The sequence below is a fragment of the Penicillium atrosanguineum genome (genome assembly GCF_028827265.1).
Source record: "Penicillium atrosanguineum strain IBT 20685 chromosome Unknown utg000001l_segment0_segment0, whole genome shotgun sequence".
In the NCBI taxonomy this organism is placed as follows: Eukaryota; Fungi; Ascomycota; class Eurotiomycetes; order Eurotiales; family Aspergillaceae; genus Penicillium; species Penicillium atrosanguineum.
Window position 1 is genome coordinate 1,565,767 of NW_026623133.1, and position 19,870 is coordinate 1,585,636.

The following is a 19,870-nucleotide window of genomic DNA, read 5'->3' on the forward strand; positions in this document are numbered from 1 at the left end:
CGCAAAACAGAAAATTGCCCACCTGTCCTATGGTAACATAACAGTAGGTCGTGAAGGTCGGACGAGAGAGTGAAATGCACGGTAAAGAAGTCCGAGTCCAGCGCGACATTGAAGTCCGATGTTGATGCGCAATCGGGAAAAAAATACCTAATCAGCCCGTTATCGCCTCACCGCCTGCGTTGGCAATATTTTTCTTTTTCGCGGCTCCGCTGATTTGCAGAGTTCAACAACGACTCAATATGGCTATTTCCGATATGCTGAACCGTCGTGTGCGGGCACGGCCTGCTGATGAGGACGATATCTACTCGGAGCAGTCTGACGCTGCCGAGGAAGTCTCTCAGGATGAAGGCGAAGAAGAGGGAGACTCCGATGCCGAGTCCCAATCTGAGGAGGTACGATTTCTAATAGTGATTTTACAGAATCTTCACTAATATTCCGACCAAGGGCTCGGAACAATCCAACGCCCCAGAAGATGACAACTCAGACGGCTCAAACAGCGCGGCCGAAGATGAAGAATCCTCAGAAGATGAAAACGACGACATCAAAACCTCTTTAAGCAACATTTCTTTCGGTGCACTCGCCAAAGCCCAAGCTTCAATGGGCCCCAAAAAGCGCAAAGAGAAGTCTTCCAAAGAAGAGGCTTCACCACTCGATGACATCCGCGCCCGCATTCTCGAAGCCCGCGAACAAAAGCGCCTCGCTGCCGAGAAAACCGAATCCAAAGATAAAAAGGATAAAAAGGATAAGAAAGCCGCGCGTGCCAACAAGCATGCGCCCATGGAACAATCATCCAAGCGCGCTGTCTCCCGCAGACTAGTTGTCGTCGAGCCTCCATCGCACGCCAAAGCGCGGGATCCGCGCTTCGATGCAGCTGTCATGGGATATTCGGGTAAAGGGAAAAACCCAGAACTCGCGGACAAGGCGTATGCTTTCCTGGATGACTATAGGTTGTCCGAATTGAAGGAGATGAAGGCTGAGATGGCGCGGACGAAGGACCCAAGGCAGAAGGAGGCGTTAAAGAAGCAGATATTGTCCGCGAGTGATCGGATGAAGAGTATGGAAAATCGGAAGAGGGAGAGGAATGTGCAGATGGAGCATAAGCAGAAGGAGAAGCAGATGTTGAGGGAGGGCAAGAAGAGTACGCCTTATTTCTTGAAGAATTCGGATTTGAAGAAGCAGGTTATGCAGAAGAAATACGAGGAGATGGGATCGAGGGATCGGGCTAGGGCTTTGGAGCGGAGGAGGAAGAAGATTTCGTCTAAGGAGAAGAAGGAGATGCCTTGGGAGAGAAGGGGGGCTGAGGATTCCGGGTCTGGGTTTGGAGGTGGCGGTGGTGGTGGACCTCGTAAGCGCAGACGGCTTGATTAGATACCCAATTTGCATTTCAGATGTGATTTCATGCGAGAATTGAACGGGTTCAATGGATTATGTGACTACATTAAGCAGGGTGTATGGGGTCGAGGTCAAAGAAAGTCGAAGTAGAAGAAAAGAACCGGGTTCACAAATGCTAAGTCCCACAAAGCAACTTCCAGAAAGGTATATTGGGTCAAAAAGCAAGACAGAACCGCCAAACGCCAAACTATATCAATGCAAGCTTCGAAGAGAGTTTTTCTTGAGCCCGATGGGCGCAACACTGTCGTGTCGATGAGATATGAACATCAATGTCATAGAGGGGACTCAAATCATCAAGATGAGTGCGGGGTAGAGGTAAGGTAGAGGTATTATGCTCGAGAGCCTATTGAATTGGGCCTCGGGCTGAGGACAGCGGGCGGATATATACCAGCCGCTCCGGTGTCCTTGTCATAAGTAGGGCAAGATGCCCCGTACTTAACAGGCTCCCTGCACAGACCGGAACAGATAATGGTTGGTTCTACCAGGACTGCGTGGGAAATATATGTTTCCAATGCGATACGGAACTTCACGAGTGGAATAGGTCCCAAGCACGAGCACAAAGGCCTAGGAATTCTTCCTTCTTTCGTCGCTGGGTCTCGGGGGAGTCTCTTCCAGCTCCGAAGGGACCATAAGGCACTGCATTGGGGCCTGCGCTCGCAGCGGGATTCGGGCGGTAAGAATTAGGGCCATGACCCAGGGGCGGGCTTCCATTGTCGTGCTCGTATTCATTTCGCGAGCGACGACGCGCGGTGGATTCCGTAGAACCGAAACCGAATGTAGGAGCAAGGGGTGCACTGGGTGGCATTGCCTCACTGGCCAGAGGAGCCGTTTTGGGAGCAGCGTGAATGATTTGTGGTGAAGGCGGCGTGGGTGGTTGGTGGCCTCCATAGTGCACAATCCGAGGAAGCAGCTCTTCCCGTCCACCGGACATTTCTTGCACCGCCTCTTCGGCTGAATGATACTCACGAGGTCGACTGGGCGTGTGAGACATGCTGCTGGGGAGTCCAGGAGAAGGCATGGGGGCCAGGTTGGACTGCGAAGAGTTGTTGCTTGAGTTATTCGGGTACAGACCAGGACGGTTGGGATCGCGATCCCGGGTACCCAATGCGTCCTGTCCAAAGACATCGGAAAGAGGAGGAAGACGGTTGTTCGTTTGCGTAGCGGGGAACTGGTGCATATGCGAGGTTGAGCCTAGAGTCGGGCTCTGGTTGACAATGTGCCGTGTCAATGGCTGTGGTTGATATCGGCCCGTGAAGGTCTGGTTTAGCGGCGCCGACTGGATCACACGCTCGTTGGCGAACTGCGACGCTGAGGGAGGAACGATCGATAGACCAGGCGGGGCTCGACGCTTCCCACTCTTGGGCATACCCATGAAGCCTGATTCTGATGGCTTGGTACCGCCGGGACCCTCATCCTTGGCGGACCTTTGTAGTCGCGCCTCGATTATTGATCGCTGCTGGTCGCGTACTGACAAACTGCGCTGAAGTTGCTCTCGCATCATCGGATCGTGGGTTTGGAAGCCGGGCGACAGACATGCCAGACCGACGTCCTGCATACGAACTCCATCGCGGGCGGTCATAGGCCCATTCGGAGGGCGCACCGACAGACCGCTCGAGGAGGGCAGACTGGTCGAAAGGTCCAACTTGCGCGGCCGGGGTCGGCTACCCCCCATGCGCGGCGACGAAGGCGGCTCTTTCTTGACAGTGATTCTGGGACCCGTACTGCCGGAGGGAGACGGCTGATCGCGGTTCTCCGGAGTACCTTTCGAGGCCCCATCTTGCGAGCCGATAGACATACGCGAGGGAGAGGAATTCGCCGGGGCGGGCGGATGGGCCAAGGTCGGGCAGTTCTTCGGGCTGGGATCACGGGTGGTATGTGGTGAAGGTAATGGAGCCATCGCGGGTGCGACTGCGGTCGACATGATATACCGGGGTGGAACTCCCTGGGAATAGAAGCCCAATACTTAGTAGTGGCGCATGAACGAATGTGTATGAGCGAGGCTCAAGTTGGCGGCTGGCGGTTGGCGAGGGAGAGAAAGAGAGATCGTCAAGGGAAACAAAATAATCAAAAAAAAGACCAAGAGGGGGCCAGAAAGTGTGACAAGATCAAAGGAAAAATAGACCGGACAAAATATACAGGGGGTTCAAGTTCTGGGCCCAGAAGGGGGGTGCGAAAGAGAAGTAGCCAGTACTTGAAGTAGCAGGTGGTTAATGGGGGAACTGCAAGTACCGAATACGTGGAGTCGAGAGTTCAGTGGATCAAGACTCAAACACAAGACGCAAAACAGGCGGCGCCGAGCGTATCAGAATTATCAGAATTACCCCAACTGAGACACAGCGTGTTTCTTTTTCTCACACCAGTGTTTCTAAATCCCCCATGTCCACCCCCTTGGGCACGAGCCAGGTTCGTCCATGCCACTGCCCCAAAGATGATTGATCCATCATCTGGGAGATATCAGGGGCTGCAATCCACTTCGACCCGGACTTTTACTACCAAGTTCAGCCCTTCCCAACGCACTCGCCCCTCACTAACCAAGTTAACCACACTGATCACACTAACTACAACCACAGACCACCCGCGACCCTGGGTGGCTGGACGCCCTCTGGGGTTGTGATCGACTGGACTCGAAAGCCTTGACCTCGATCTGCGCCTATCCCCAACTGATCCCGTCACATATCGTGACAGCGACTCACGGTGCGGCATGCTGTCAAACACGGCGCTTAGGTTGATAGACCTACACCGTACAGATTACACAGATCACAGACCACGCACCACAGACCACGCACGCCCCGGAACCAAGGACACGCACCGCATGGCCCCGTGTGGATCATGCCCAGGTCGTGGGTAGTTCCAGTCACTAATGCACGGAACCCTCTGCCGACCGCACACTAACCATGTGCCCTGAAGCAGATTCAGAAACCGGCAGTGCGCTGGCCCTCACTATTGGCTCCGGGGCCTCATGTTACCGGGTGTTGGTGTTCGTATTCAAGAGATCTGTGCACTCGGGGAAACAGTCTAGGAATCGCAGGTATGGAGGACTAGGTATGGACAGGCAACGTTCCGCTTTGGGCGCAAGGCACCGATATGACTTGATGAGATAAGATTTTGACCCGGGCATCCGAGAATTAAATTAAATTCGGCGGAGTTTGCGTCTGGGCAAACAGACTATTGTTTTAGTGTCTTAGCGTACCCTTCACACATCAAGCTTCTCAGGAACCGGAGGACTCGTATCCCGTGGAACACCTTCTGTTTCTATTTATCATTCAGAGACAAAACCTACTTTTGCCAGTCCCCGATCCCCGATTCCCCGATCCCCCCCGATCCCCCGATCCAAGTGATCTCGATCCGCGTGTGAAAGCAAATTTCCCCTTTGGGACAACCCGTATAGCCACTTTCCTTGGAGCCCGGCGCAAGCTTCGATAGAACATAATTTTATTTTTCGCCTCAAAACATTCGATAATTAGCGTCTAATAGTGCCAGACCCGTCGAAAACTAACGTATTGTGGCAGGTGTCAGATACGCCACCAAGACTCAATTGAGGATGGAAAGATAGCTTGCCACACCTGACTGGCGCATGTAAGCTGTCAGATAGTCATACTATTCCAATGGTGGGATTCAGGTGGTTTGCATCTCTCCTGAACTTGTAATTCCCACAGCACATGGTAGCCACCCACTCTGTCTCTGCACAACATCCCCCTTGCTCAAACAATTCTACGAGGTCCCATAAAGACACAAAAATACAGACTTTCAAAATTAGTTAATTCAATGATTATTTCCATTTCCAATTGCAGCATGGTAGACTAGGATGAAGAAAAAAAAAAAAAAAAAGAAATGACAAAAAATGACGTCCCCGGGAAGGCTCGAACTTCCAACCTCCTGATTAACAGTCAGACGCGCTAACCAATTGCGCCACGGAGACGATCTGTTTTTCTTGAAGAATCGGGGCCCAAAACCGATTTTTGTAGCTCACTCATAGACACCCTCTGTAACCGGTAAGCGGTGAGCTGCTATCGATAACCCACTTTTTTTTCGAGATCGTCGAAAGTCTTTGCGGGCATTGCATTGCGTTCTATTCTTGCTTCTAGTCACTGCACACTCTTCCACTCGACGTCACATCACACCACAGTGTCCGAGTCCCTACCAAGAAGCCGCACCACTACACACTATACCAGGCCACCCAAACCAGAACCGCCACGACTCACGCGACACCGACACTATGCCAGGCTCAATCCACTCCCAAGACCCGCAAGAAAACGACCAGTCCATGGTGGACGCCGAGCCCGAAACCACCGATCCCATCCTTCTAGACGAGAAGCGCATCGTCGTGGTACGTACCCCCACCCTCTCATCTATCACCCGAGACCCAGGCCTCTAATGTATTTCCCTATCTAGCTCCCCGGCTCCTCCGAAACAGCTGCCTCCTTCCAATTCGAAGGTGAAGGCCACACAATGGGCAACGCCCTCCGTTACGCCATTATGAAGAACCCCGCTGTCGAGTTCTGCGGTTATACTATTCCCCACCCGTCTGACGCGAAGATGCATCTCCGTATCCAGACTACGGACTCTACGACTGCGCTGGAGGCGCTGGAGAAGGGGTTCAACGATTTGATCGATTTGTGCGATGTTGTTACTGAGAAGTTCACGGAGGAGAGGGATTCGTTTAATGCTGAGCGTGGGAATCGCATGGAGGCTTAGTTTTTGAGTGTGAGTGTCTTAGGCTGAGGGGTCTGCATGTGGGTTCTTTTTTGGCGTTAGTTGAGCTAGATTTCTTACCTTTTCTTTTTGACATGTTTTGTGTTGAGTACCGAACTATTGATGATACGGTACTATGGTATTATTATGAGAATGCATATACTCTTGATGATATCGTGATTCTTGAGATTGGTGTTTAAAAAAAGCCCTGGAGGGCGATGTCTAATCATCCCGATATAGTCTTGAACGATGGCAGGTTTATGAGAAGGTACAGTGCTTCCAGAAATCGGTGTCACGATCTACACTCTTCCATTGTTTCTCGAACCCTAGTGCCCAGGAACGCTAGGCTACTTTTCACATAGTCTCATAATGGCGCCGATTTCTTGGGCCTGTACCGTAAAATATCCGATTGTTGTATTAAGCCGAGCCTTTCTTTTATCCCCTTGAGTTCACCTATATCGACCTTGGCGCTAGAGAGCACACTACCGAAGAATACAAACAATACAACCCCAGCGCTAGCGTGCCTATATTTGCTGCGACCATCCGCTTGAGAAACCAAATTTATGTCTTCATAGGTGGAACTGTTCCTCCTGGATGAACCCGACGTCTTCATCCGATATAATGTTCAATCCAGATATCAATCATCCAAGATAAGTCGAAAAGTGGTAGGTTGGTCCACTGGATAGATTGCTGTGAATCTTGATATTTCACTGGTGCAGACTCAACATTGGCCTGCTTTTCAAATGGAGATGTCACGATGAATTCATCCTCAAGTTTATTTTGGAATGCCGAACCCTGCCACCATACTTCCACAATCCTTACAATACCGGGCTGAATCCATCAGAGTCTGTCTTTGGTCATGCTAAAAGTTGTCTGCAAGATCTTTGTATGCCGAGTTGTGGAACCGATCCATGACATTTAGTATGATACTATTAACAGCCCTGCTGTTGCTACAAAGAAGACGCGAATGGGCCGCAAAGCCATCCATTTCCGTCGTGCTTTACCTTTGAACCTTGGATATTGCAGGCGAGATCGGCCTTCCTTTTGAGGAGTTGAGTGCAACCGGAGAAAAAAATAATCACCGCGTTGCAAGTATGATTGTGAGGATAGCAATGGGAACGGAGTCGACCTCCACCTATCTGGAGTAGCGCGTCAGTGGGAAACAACGCAAGACATAATGTTTACCTGCGACTCGTACTAGCAGAATGAATTGAGCTGCGTGCCGTGTTTGGTCAAAGGTGGGGAGGGCCCCGGCTATTCGTTGGGGAATGGGGGCTGGCTCTTCAACTCCAACGACATTGTATCACACCACTTTAGGATTAGCTCGGAGATATCCCAGTCAAATATTAAATTCTTCTGGCAATAGAGCTGAACGGGCTCTAACATAGTTTTTGTCCGCCAAGCTATTTACATTCCGACCGTTGGAGGGATAGTGCAATGCCTCAATAAGCGTGGGTTCGACAGCTGTCACATTGAGTGGAGAAAGCTGGGCCCAGCTTCATAACACATATTCAGCAAGATGTCATTGGACTGGCGGCAGGGATGTAGAATTAACGTACTGACCTCTATTCTTCTTCTTAATGGCTTCTTTCAAGTAGATCAAGTTTAGATTTTGCCAGTGTGCATCATGGTATTCTACGGTGCTGCTGGAGAGGTGTCTCCAGCCCATTCCTGAAATTTCAGTTGCATCACAGAAGTACGCCGTGAAATTGATAGGTGGCTGTATGTGCCACATAGCTCCTACATGTGTCACATTTTCAACCCTCGTTTATCTTCACTCTCTGGTGTTTTATAACCCCATACTATCAATATTATACTGTAGTCTTGTACAATCTCTTGTATTTAATATGCTATTTTAATAGGCTCTATAATTATTCCCGCTCTAGGGACTCTAGCCATTCTAAGGACAGAGTTTGGTAGCTCATAAATATAAAGTGGTACTTTGGAATGACATTTCTTAAAAGCCACAGCGCCACATAAGAACAAGAGTACGAGCGAAAAACAAACAAAGGCGGATAACACGTTAACATAATGGCAAGTGAAGACAATGTTCAAGGACGCGATTTAGCAGACGTGGTGATTTATGAAGCAGTCTCCCTCAATACTCGCGCAATAAGAAGATATTATAATGATTTGGTCTCAGGCCATTCGAGGCATTCAACAATTGAATGCGCTTTTGGACAGGCACAGGATCTCTCTCGCATGTGACAATAGTTGGTGGCTCACTGGTTCTAGCTGGAATAAAGCTTCGATGAAGGAGCGTTGGCTCAACTGACCCCTATATCAGCCTCCTGCTGTTTTCATTCTTGGGCTTTAATATATTACCACCTTGTCAAGTTGGGGTGGTTTGCAATCTTTCTACTACATTCTGATTGAAAAAAAAACAAAAAAACTCTAATGGCATCACTTTAATAGAGTTTGTTATCTACAGTTAAATGAAACCCACCCAAAAAAAAGGGGAATCAAAAGATTTAGCTGGCGTTATTTATATTGATACACCCGCCAAACAAGAGCGATTATCAGCTCTTTGCCTATATTTTGGGTATAGACAGTCGAGTTAAAGAGCTTTTATTAGAATTTTAGATGCGACAGGCGGGATGCCGAGGGGGTTATCTCATTCTAATTGCCTTCATTCTGGGACTTTGTCACATTCCGGTGCTGTCATATTCAGACGTCTTGGGTTTCCCATATTCTGACACTAACAATATTGTAATCACATACAGTCAGTAGAATCTACCTATATCCTAGCTCCTAGATTAGCCAGATTTCTCTAAGGATTTCCACAGCTGTACGAGAATTATACCAGAATAAGGTGGAAAATTGCAGTAGGGAAGCTACATATTAGAGCGGTTTGAATTTTGTAAATAAAATGCACTATTCTCTCGAATGCACTCATACTAGCGGGAAAAAACGGTAGCGCGTCACTTGTGTACTGGAATAGTTGAACGTTGTATGCCTCCTTATTGAGAAAGTATAGGTATGTGAGCATGATCTATTCGCTACAGGGGGCAGAGCTGTGGAAAATTCAAGTCACATTGAAGAATGCCATTCACAATCATAGCTGAAAGTATTTAAACAGTAACGCCTCCAGTATCCAACACCAATGCATATGAAGTTCAATCTAATAATCGCATTGCAATCGTGATAATCTTGAAGATCATGTTCCTCCTTAAGGCCCTTACATCTGGCTTCCTCTTCTCTGTCATCAGCAATGCACAAGCAGTTGGCCTTGGAACTGCTGGAGCCTATCTTGTTCTTGCGGGCACCACAGTGACCAATACGGGTCCATCAATTATTAATGGTGGTAACGTTGGAGTCTCCCCAGGATCAGCTATCACGGGCTTTCCTCCTGGTACTGTGACTGGCGGAACAATCCACGCTGCTGATGCGAACGCACTTCAAGCTCAAGCTGATCTAGTGACAGCATACAACGATGCCGCTGGCCGCGCTCCTAACTTTAACGTGGCGGGAGATCTTGTTGGTCTGACGCTTGTTGCCGGTACATATAAGTCTACAGGCCCATTGGGCCTTACTGGAACTCTCACGCTTGACGGTCAAGGAAACCAAAATTCAGTTTGGATCTTTCAAATAGCGTCCACTCTCATCACTGGAAGCGCCTCCAGAGTTACCCTGATCAATGGTGCTCAACCTTGCAATGTGTTCTGGCAAGTGGGAAGCTCTGCGACCCTGGGAACAGGAAGTACTTTTGTTGGGACCATCCTGGCACTCACTTCTATCTCGGCTACCACCAATGCAGTAATTCAAGGACGTCTTCTTGCTCGTAACGGGGGAGTGACTCTGGATACCAACACCATCACCCTTCCGAGTTGTGTAACGCCGATATCATCTACTACGACCACTACACCAACCACTACTACCACGACAACAACCGTTACCACTTCACTGCCTATCATCACGCTTCCTATAATAGGGCCCATTACGGTGCCTATAGGGCCCATTTCGGTGCCCATTGTAGGCGGTGGCAGCGGCGGCAGCGGAGGCTCTGGTAACGGCAACGGCAACAACAGCGGCAACGGTAGTGGCAACAACAGCGGCAACGGTAGTGGCAACGGCGGAAACGGCAGTGGTAACGGCACCAGTGGAAACGGTAGCGGCAACGGCAACGGCAATAGCGGCAGCGGAAATGGAAATGGAAATGGCAACAGCGGTAGCGGCAATGGCAACGATAATGGCCATAGCGATGTCGTTCCCTTGTCCACACCATGCACAACCACGGCATGGACACCGTACTCAACTGATACGCACAAGCCCCACAACCAAGACTACAACAAGGACTACAACAAGGACTACAGCAAGGACTACAACAAGGACTACAACAAGGGCTACAACCAAGACTACAGCAAGGACTACAACAAGGACTACAACAAGGGCTACAACCAAGACTACAACAAGGACTACAACAAGGACTACAACAAGGACTACAACAAGCCCCACAACCAAGACTACAACCAGCCCCACAACCAAGACTACAACCAAGACTACAACCAAGACTACAACCAAGACTACAACCAAGACTACAACCAAGACTACAACCAAGACTACAACCAAGACTACAACAAGCCCCACAACCAAGACTACAACAAGGGCTACAGCCAAGACTACAACCAGGACTACAACCAGGACTACAACAGTGCGTTCTAGGCTGACCGTTGAGGTGGGAATCTTGATAAGACGTTGGCACTGGTACCATTTCCATCACATTCGAGATCAATTCTGGCAGACTTTGTATGGGAAATACCCCCTTCGTGCTAAGATCATAATCTGATTTTATTCGAGAAATAGTGATACAAAGTGGGCATTTTTCACGTTTTGAACATTACCATGGCAATGGAACACGACGGCGGAATAGGAGAATAATTTCTTAATAGCTGGGGATCGAAACATCAATGGAATTTGAGTTATACGCAGTTTAGTACATATGTGCATGCAGTACTCACTTCCTCAAGAATCGGATCAGGCATCCTATCTGCTCGCTCTATTGCTTAATGGACGCCGACCAAGCCTATTGGCCAAAGGTTCTGCGTTTCAAGTGACCGTAGGTAGGCATATGCATTTTTGCTTAGCCACCCACATCTGTGGATAGATCCTTCAGTTTCCTATGAGTATTTCTTCTAGTTTGACTCTCGCAGAGTTCTTTGTGCTTCTATCAAATCTAGTTCGTGAGCCAGTGAGTTCAATCTAGAAAGTCTTACAGAGGAAGCTCCAGTCCATCACAAATTAAACATGTTTGCTCCGAAGAGCAAGATATGAACCACCGTATTGAGGATCAGTGCTTTGGTAATCTCTCTCTGAATACTTGTGCATTCCGGAGTAAGCACGCCACGGTCGTGAGGACCGCGGCAGTGTTATGGACCCTGCGGTCAGGATTCAGCTGAGCGAGTTCGAAATTAGGATTTGAGATCAAGCCGTGACAATCAAGGTATATGATATTTAGAGGCTATTGTAGTACTAGATGTGTTGGGTATGTCTACTTTGATGATTTAGACCATGCGCCAACCTCGAAAACCAATCTATCTCCCTTGCGCCCCGGGGCTTAGTTCAAGGATTATTGTGGCTTTGGAAATGATATGTACACCACGGAACATATACTCAAGAGTAGATGAATAGGCAGTCGTAGGCAACACGGCAACACGGGAGACGGATAAGTCAATTATGTGATAGTCTCATGCAGGCCTCGGGGTTACTCGTATCGCCAAAGAGGTCAAAGCAGCATACCGCACTCCACCAGAAGTACCTCGCAACATCTTCAGTTGACTTTTTTTTTTTTTTCAACGGCTCACCTTTGAATATCCTTTAAACATAGCCAAGACAGACACGATAGCCCCTACCATGGGAAACTCGACAAAGATCCTTCAATTTTGGCAATAGCCTGATTAAGATCGCAGCCTTGGCCTCTTTGATTGGGTCGGCCGCCGCAGAGACACTAGCACTCGGTGACAAAGGGCCTGCAGGCCTTGTGCGGGCAATGATGACTGCTTTCGGAGCCAAGTCAGTTGTCAAAAAGGATATTACTATCTCAGTTCACGGTGTGATCCCAGACATCATTCTTGCTAGTCTGTCTTATCTGCAGTCGAGATTTTGTAAGAGCCTCGCACCAGAGGGCTTGGTGGGTCAAGAAATAGATAAATTTCATCACTTCTATACTATCTCCTTCACTTCCCTATCCCCTTTCCCTCGATAAAAACCACCCCTGTGGCGTTTCTTCCTCCAACGTCCATTAAAAATCCAAGCTCAAATCTCCGTGATTTTATCTCAGTTCTCTTCCTTGACATGCAGAGAAATCCCTCACTCAGCCTCTTCCTTGATTTCATCCACATGGCGGAAGATTACCCACAACAAGATCGTAGCCGCACCCAAAAGTCCAGCCAATATAGCATACATAGTGACCAAGTAGGGATCCTTGGTTAACGGCGTAAACGCCAAAGCCAAACAAATCCCAATTCCCGCCATCGCAAGCCAAATAGCCTGAACCAGAGTCTTCATACTATCGGGCGCGTTGTTATAGGCATACTCGGTTCCCGTAGTCATGCAGAAGACCTCGGCCAATGAACTGATAAAGTAGATTGGCAATTGAAGAAACACCGAGATCTGATTGGGAATGGTGCTATTGTTTGCAGCGGGACACTCGAGGGGTCTGTCGTAGCACGGCCCGCTCATGTAGATGATTTTTTGAACCACGGTTATGTAGACCATGGAAAGAACGAGGATAAAGAACCCCACTGTCATTCTAGTGATGGGGCGGAATTGAATGTTCTTTCTGGTGAGGTAAGGGTACAGCCCCTTTTGGATGATGGGTGCAACGATGATCCCCGATATGGGACCGGCGATTTTGATCATGTCGTTTGGGATACCATGCGTGACCATCTGTCCAGCTTGGGAGATCAAGTTGTTGAATGTCTGATTGTAGCAAAGCCAGTGGATTGGAAAAAGAAGCCTGTGACCCATTTTAGCGTTTGAAGGGACGATGTTGGGATGGTTGCACGTACAGCACTCGACATGTCAAAAGACTTCGCTTGATATCTTCAATGAAGGAATCCGACCAAGGAACTTGACGACCGTGCTGAAGCTGAGCATCTGGTTTGGCAGCGTCCATTTGAAATCCACCTGAAATCCCACAGCGCAATGCTGCAACTACTTTGGGCATGATGTTGCTCGTTGGCGGTGCTCGCACTAATAATCTGTCAGCTCCTTGCTGGTCGACTGGTATGAAAAAGACTGACCAAAGTAATTACGGCCGATAAGAATTGGAATGAGGGCCAGCCACATGCAACAGCATGGAATCAGATAGGCGAGCCAGAAGCCAACGTATCTCTCCATTAGTGGGGTACAATCGGCGAGGAAGCATATCACATTCACGGCCCTATAGCATAGTTAGTTTCGTGTGTAACAGAGAAAATCATTTCTGACATACCAGTAAAACACATTGTAAATGTATGTGATGGTGAGATCTCGGTCGGCGACGACCTTCTTGCCGCTTTGATACCGGATTCGAAACTCGGTTTGGTCATATTGATCGGCTGAAAATGATTAGCTTCGCAAGTCGAGCTAGGGGTTATTCACTCACCGATGAAAGGGACCACAGTCGTTTTGAAAGCCCCCGAGCCAACAGCCAAGAGCACGGATGCACTGATCACGCCGCCCAGAGCCGCACCATCGTGCATTGCGACTGGCAAGGATGTTGCGAATAGAATTGCTGCGCCAATGGACTCAATGCTAGAAGATATTAGCTTTCAAAACTATATGACAGCGGGGAACCAAAGTTGAAAAGTTGTAACAGTACATAGCGGCGTATAGCATGGTCGTGTACCGACCGAGCCAGCTGTCAGCAATCACAGCAGCAGGAATGGGAGTGATATAAGCCCCAATAGTCAGCGCATTCACAATATTCGAAGCAGTTGCCTGCCCCAGACCCAGAGCTCCAGGGACCTCTCCTCCAGATGCATTCTGCAGATAATTCTCTATAGATCAGTTAGCTATCCGAGTTTTGCCATAAGGGGAGGAGATACAATAATACGCACGCAGAGGAGCAGTCGCTCCGTACCACACGAATCGCTCCAGGATCCCCGCTAGGCAGGCGACCCAAAGCCGAATGGGAATTTTGTCGACGACGTGGAGAAGATCGCGCACTTCGTCTTCGGTGGCCACGCGACCGTCATCGGAGTCGGTCACGGAGATAGCATCCAAAGTTGCCGGGTTTTTAGGCTCAAGAAATTCCTTGGGGCCTGTATTCAACGAAGAAAGAGAGAGATCATTATCAGCAAAAGAGCTCGTATTACCAACAGAAGAAGCTGATACCAACCGTGGCTGCAATACGGGCTCTGCGGTTATTTCCGCAGAGCCGCGCGCATCGGATATGAAGCCCGACATTTGATCACGATTATTGATCAGAAGTTTGAAAGTCAGAAGATCACACAAAATAGAAGCCAAGAAAGAACAGAAAAACAAGTCTGACAGTCTTCTGGTCGAGTCGAGGGAAAGATAAGAGTCAGGCCCGGATCCGGGAAGCCAGGCCTTTTTAATTCCAGACTTGACAGGGATCTATTCTGGACACGAGAACACCAATCCCACCCAAGCTCATTTTGCGCTAATGTAGTCTCGTATGATAGTAAAAGCCGGCTAAAAACTTTGTGAGTCACCCAAGCCACAAGATGCAGTTTATCCGATAGTCAATTTAAAGCTAGCCCATCGACTCAAAGGCCGCCTTATCCGCCTTTTGAGCATGTACTATAAAATGCCACTCAGGTCACGACTACCGCATATTTGATATCTAGCTCGACCATGTTCCCAATGAAAATGAATACTCAGATGATTCGGCGACCTAATCAGGTTATATGTACACATCATGTCTCTGTCTATGGCATAGCTTCGCCAATTACCACGCCATGGACTTGCAAAAAGAAAAAGGATAAATGGTGGTCAGGGTACAGAAAGCAGTATTTTCAGTTGCGGCCCTCCAGGAAGCCCGACACGAAGTTGCGGGGCAAGCGGGCGCCTGGGTCTTCCTCGGGGCGGAAGTACTTCATGACATGGGACAGCTGCTTCCAGTAGTTGAGGGTTTCCTGTATTAGATGTCAGTCTCGGGTTCAAAACAATTTAGTTAAAAGTCGAGATCCCCTGGAATGGCAATAAAGAGTGGTATAAAACAGGTGGGCTCTCGTTTGAGCCCAACCGGTCCGTTCCTTTCTTCTTCAATGCCGCGGAGAGGGTCCACAACTACACGACTAGACTGACCTGGAACTCTGCGTGGCTCTGGAAAAGGAGGACATCAACCACGCTCATCTGGTTGACGTAACGGTGCTTCTCAAACTCCTGGCGGATCTTGGTGCGGATGGCGGAGACGGGCATGTTCAGAGAGTACATGGTCTGAATCTCGGGAGACTATAGTTTGCGAAATCACACGTTAGTCTTGGTCGACAATTGCTTGCATAGCACTTTTTACAGGCATCAATGGCACCCGAGGAGCGTCGAGTGTCCTCGCATGGAGATAGGACCAGCAAGGAACGGGCCCCGGCGACGACGGCGGGTATCTGGGGATGTCTGGGGATATTGAGGTAAACTGACCGCACGCAGCCACTCGCGGTATGACTTGAGGACTCGGAACTTCGCATCCTGCCAGTTGACGGCTATAGAGAGAGAACAAGCATGTTAGCCATGCGCCAATCAAACGGTCTCAATTACCAGGCCGGGCGGAAGACCTCGGGGAAATCGACAAAGGAGGAGACGTACAGGAGCGCGTCCGTTGCGCAAGGTAGGTCGGGTTGATGGTCATGGTGAGACTGCGTCCACTCAGGAGCGATTGAGTGAGAGGAAGGGCGCGGAGAGAAGGCGTCGCGGGCGAGCTCTGGTGGTGGAGGTTTCGCTGAGGTTGCGTGGGTGGAATGGGCCGCTCTCACCGCCTTCCTGTTCCAAAATTTCTTTCCAATAATTTCGGAGATGCCTTTTGTCGCATGTCGCTTTCCATACTCACTTTTTCGTCCGAGCTGATCAAATTTTGTTTTTTGGTGTGACTGAGTCCTGTCAATCTCACTGTTCAACTCTGCACGCTTATCACGGCAAAACACCACCCCGCTACACTCCAACCTCCACCTAGCCACCCGCTCAACTTTTTCCTCAATACAAAATGGCGCCCACTAGAGGGTCGTCTTCCAAAGGATCGTCTTCCAAAGGCTCTTCTTCCAAAGGTTCCTCGTCCGGAGGTGGCTCCAAGGGATCCGTTAAGGGCAAGACCTCGAATTTCTCTTCCGACTCGCGCGTGAGCAAGTCCAGCAAGAAGAATGCGCCCAAACGCCCCCCGCCTAAGGAAGTTAAGTCGAAGGCCCGCACCGCCCCAGAAAATCTGCAAAAGAAGAAGAAGAGAGTCTATACAGAGGCTGAGCTGGATTTGCCTAAGCTGAACTCAATTACTCCTGTTGGAGTGATCAAGCCCAAGGGCAAGAAGAAGGGCAAGACTTTTGTGGACGATTCGGTATGTGATTGTGGCGCTTGATGTTTGGTCTGGAACTTGTTGCTAATAATGTTATCTTTCTACAGGAGGGTATGATGACGATTCTTGCTATGGTCAACGCAGAGAAGGAGGGTCAGATCGAGTCCAAGATGATGAAGGCACGCCAACTTGAGGAGATCCGTGAAGCCAGGAAGAATGAGATGGAGTCCAGAATTGCTGAGAAGAAGGGCAAGCTTGAAGCTGTCAAGGACACTATTCGGAATAAGAAGAAGGGTGGCAAGCCTGGTGCTAAGGATGAGAGCTCCCCTGCTGCCTCCAAATCGAGCGGCTCCAAGTTCTCCAAGCCTAAGCGCAAGAGTGTTTCATTTGCTTGATTGTCCCCAAAAGCACGAAGGGAGTATTGTCTATACCATGTTCATGTACCTAGACGGGGTCTGGCGTTTGTTCCGGTTTATCTCTATTTCTCAGTTCTCAAAACATCAATAGCGCTATTGATCATGATGCTACATTTTTACCCAGGCAATGCTATTCATATTCAAACGTTATTAGGTCTTTTTGACCCAATCCAAGCGTATTGATCTTTCGATCTCTTGCCTACAGAGACAGGACCAGTACCAAGTACAATCGACTCTATGTGGATTCCGGGTTACTCCTTTTATTTCGAGGACCAGCATGCTCTGCGTCTACTCCTGAACGTGACTGAAGGGCCGATGGCCAGCGCGAAGAGCGTACTAATGGTGAGAAGTATATCCAATCTACTGCATTCTGGGCATGGGAATCGGACATACTTGTTGGACATACTTGTTGGACATACTTCTTGTGCTTATCAGCCGGTTGACCCGCAACAAATAACAAATACGATCCCAGCGTTGAAGTAATAGAATAAATTTAATAGGAAGATAGACGGGAAGGTCACTTTGATAAAATAATATCCAAAGGATGATAAAGAATGTCTGAAGGAACGAAAAGTAATTACCTAAAATTACTATCAACGCTATGAAATGCCTCTATATCTAGGTAGTCTATTTATCGAGCAGCAAAGTTGGGTCTACTGCATGCTCTGTCCGATGGTGAATGCCCAACGATGTAATCTCAACTATGCAAATGCCTTCACTGGGGCAACCTCATATCCAGCCTGCGACGCACAGGATTAAACTCAGGCTTAGGAGCCAAATCAAGATCCTTGCCCAAGCCATCGTGGTGAGCGATATGTCCAGGCAGTTTCTCGGGATGCTCCACAACGCCAGGAATGCTGATGTCGATCTCCCGGGCCATCTTGTTCAGGAAATTGGCTACTGGTTTGACGAACCATCTGTTCCCTCCGAATTCGAACCAGCCAAGGTGGCCGCCCCAGGATGTGGTTAGCATAACGCCATATGGGGTCTGGGCCATTTCTTGGAACGGCAGGGCGTCACGGCACGCAATCTTGAATTTTGTTAGAAAGCTGTTTTCCATAGAAGGGGTGGTGGGTGGCTTACGGGGTCATCCTCGGCTTGAATGCTGAGGAAGGGGATGCGGATGGAGAGCATGGCGTCGGAGGATGCGGCATCGCGGTAGTATGCGCCCTCGGTGGGGTAGCCCCATGCTGGGCATTGCAGGGCGCTATAGATCATGTTAGGAACTTGGGATTTGCACAGAGAACCCAATGTGCTTACCGGTCAAACTCGTGCAAGTAGTTGATACTGCGCACGGCTTCAACATCGATACGAGGGTTTGTGGAAACTTGGTCGACGTGTCTAAATACTTGTTAATAATCTTAGAAACATATAATAAAAAAAAGACTTACGTTTCAAAGAGCTTCTTCATGCTGGAGCCCATGGTCTTGCTGTACACTTCCTTGCCCAGCCAAGTGCTTTGCAGATGGGAGTTGCCGATATCCAGATTCCAAGGACTGGCGCAGAGTACTGCAGCCTTCAATTGGCAGTTGTCACCCTCTTCACCGAGATACTATTTCACTGTTAGTTGATATTATTGAACAAATTGACCTGCAGACATACGTTGGCAAGAATGTTGGCGCCGAGCGAGAATCCAATACCAAACAGAGGTCGGTTAGGGAACGCCTTTCTAATCCAATTCACAGCCTCGCGAACATCCCAAGTCGCACGAGCATTGTAGAGAATTCCCGTGCTGATCTTTGTCTGTGCACATCCTCTCGAGTTGACGACGCATGCTTCCCAAAGACCATCCTCAATGAGGGGAGCAAGGACATGGCGCAAGTAGACTTCGTGAGAACCTCCGCTCAGGCCGTGCAGAACGACAAGCATAGGCTTGGTATCATCTGAAGGAAGATCCGACAGCTCCTCTGGCGAATAGAATGAAGTTCGAGGTGGTAGACCCTCTGGCTGAGTGTGTTTCCGAGCTTGGTCAGTAAGTTCTCCCTCCGGAGGCATGTCATAAGGCTTGACAACGAAATCTATGGCATAATGTCCGGTGAACATGGGAGATTCCGACTCGAACATCTTCCGCTTATAGTAAACGGGAACATTATCATGCTTCATCACCGTCCAGGCTGTCTGCAGATGACCATTGAAAAGGAAAGGATTGAGGTGGCATGTCTCCGGCGTCGCATCCCGGCAAACATCCACCAGGGTAGTCTGCTCCTTCGCACCGGCCTTTCCATTTACTTTGGTCAAAATGAGTTTATTGTCCTTAGCGTGGAAGAACGAGATCCGCCCGCTCGGGCGCAGCCACGAGAGCAGACCCATTGCAAACAACCCCGATAAGAGCAGCGATACGGGGAACGAACGAAGAAAATCTGCCGCAATGTCAGACATGAGAATTTATGAAACGAATGCAAAAGCGACGACCAAAAATGGCACGAAAAAGTTTCTCTAATGGAACAAAATGTATGGCCAGGGAAAAAGCCTTGATAAGACGAGGGACCTCGGCATTGCCTGATCGAGCCGATCTGACTAAGCACTAAGTGAAGATCTCATCTTTATCGGCACGTGCCAATCATCGCCTTCTACGTTTCTGCCTTAGAGATGTATTTCTGCCTAAGGCAGGAATGACCCACCGTCATGGGGCCGACGTAGGGTTGTCAGTTGACAGGGTCATGGTAGTCAGTGCAGGAACTCTGATAACTGAAAACGCTCTAAGGCTGAATATAGGCGGGGGGGGCTGGGGGAAATTCCTCTACTAAAAAAGGCGATGATGCGATGATGCTCGATGTGGCAATCGCGTTTCCGCATGCGGCAAACGCCCTTGATAGTTCAACGGCTTCCGGCCAACTCGTGGCAGCAACCTTCGACAATAGATATTGTCGGCGGTAAAATTCCATAGGGACAGATCGAAATAGGAAGTAAGATATTGTAGAGTGCT

At 49.0% G+C, this 19,870-nt stretch overlaps 8 protein-coding genes across 8 annotated transcripts; 4 read left to right on the plus strand and 4 right to left on the minus strand.

Moving 5' to 3' along the window:
• Positions 1 to 239: 239 nt before the first annotated feature.
• On the plus strand, positions 240 to 1,368 carry rrp36 (putative pre-rRNA processing protein; the record flags this gene model as incomplete). Its single annotated transcript, XM_056880654.1, has 2 exons — positions 240 to 392; positions 445 to 1,368. The coding sequence occupies 2 exons, from the start codon at positions 240 to 242 to the stop codon at positions 1,366 to 1,368; spliced, it is 1,077 nt and encodes a 358-aa protein (XP_056745892.1).
• Positions 1,369 to 1,918: 550 nt separating this feature from the next.
• N7443_000599 (uncharacterized protein) lies at positions 1,919 to 3,313 on the minus strand (the record flags this gene model as incomplete). Its single annotated transcript, XM_056880655.1, has 1 exon — positions 1,919 to 3,313. One exon carries the CDS (start codon positions 3,311 to 3,313, stop codon positions 1,919 to 1,921), a length of 1,395 nt encoding a protein of 464 aa, XP_056745893.1.
• A 2,295-nt stretch (positions 3,314 to 5,608) lies between these two features.
• Positions 5,609 to 6,087, plus strand: N7443_000600 (DNA-directed RNA polymerase core subunit RPC19; the record flags this gene model as incomplete). The annotated part of the gene is made up of 2 exons (XM_056880656.1): positions 5,609 to 5,719; positions 5,785 to 6,087. The coding sequence occupies 2 exons, from the start codon at positions 5,609 to 5,611 to the stop codon at positions 6,085 to 6,087; spliced, it is 414 nt and encodes a 137-aa protein (XP_056745894.1).
• Positions 6,088 to 9,243: 3,156 nt separating this feature from the next.
• N7443_000601 (ice-binding family protein) lies at positions 9,244 to 10,746 on the plus strand (the record flags this gene model as incomplete). Its single annotated transcript, XM_056880657.1, has 1 exon — positions 9,244 to 10,746. One exon carries the CDS (start codon positions 9,244 to 9,246, stop codon positions 10,744 to 10,746), a length of 1,503 nt encoding a protein of 500 aa, XP_056745895.1.
• Positions 10,747 to 12,390: 1,644 nt separating this feature from the next.
• Positions 12,391 to 14,472, minus strand: N7443_000602 (rRNA biogenesis protein rrp36; the record flags this gene model as incomplete). Its single annotated transcript, XM_056880658.1, has 7 exons — positions 12,391 to 13,039; positions 13,092 to 13,275; positions 13,326 to 13,465; positions 13,517 to 13,622; positions 13,670 to 13,818; positions 13,886 to 14,063; positions 14,124 to 14,472. The coding sequence occupies 7 exons, from the start codon at positions 14,470 to 14,472 to the stop codon at positions 12,391 to 12,393; spliced, it is 1,755 nt and encodes a 584-aa protein (XP_056745896.1).
• A 572-nt stretch (positions 14,473 to 15,044) lies between these two features.
• N7443_000603 (NADH dehydrogenase [ubiquinone] 1 alpha subcomplex subunit 6) lies at positions 15,045 to 15,942 on the minus strand (the record flags this gene model as incomplete). The annotated part of the gene is made up of 4 exons (XM_056880659.1): positions 15,832 to 15,942; positions 15,667 to 15,728; positions 15,337 to 15,483; positions 15,045 to 15,164 (listed from the first exon to the last, which is right to left on the minus strand). The coding sequence occupies exons 1-4, from the start codon at positions 15,872 to 15,874 to the stop codon at positions 15,045 to 15,047; spliced, it is 372 nt and encodes a 123-aa protein (XP_056745897.1). The 5' UTR covers positions 15,875 to 15,942.
• A 283-nt stretch (positions 15,943 to 16,225) lies between these two features.
• On the plus strand, positions 16,226 to 16,923 carry loc1 (the record flags this gene model as incomplete). Its single annotated transcript, XM_056880660.1, has 2 exons — positions 16,226 to 16,570; positions 16,636 to 16,923. The coding sequence occupies 2 exons, from the start codon at positions 16,226 to 16,228 to the stop codon at positions 16,921 to 16,923; spliced, it is 633 nt and encodes a 210-aa protein (XP_056745898.1).
• Positions 16,924 to 17,659: 736 nt separating this feature from the next.
• N7443_000605 (putative hydrolase, alpha/beta fold family) lies at positions 17,660 to 19,323 on the minus strand (the record flags this gene model as incomplete). The annotated part of the gene is made up of 5 exons (XM_056880661.1): positions 17,660 to 17,974; positions 18,028 to 18,151; positions 18,205 to 18,285; positions 18,336 to 18,496; positions 18,547 to 19,323. 5 exons carry the CDS (start codon positions 19,321 to 19,323, stop codon positions 17,660 to 17,662), a joined length of 1,458 nt encoding a protein of 485 aa, XP_056745899.1.
• Between the last annotated feature and the right edge of the window lie 547 nt (positions 19,324 to 19,870).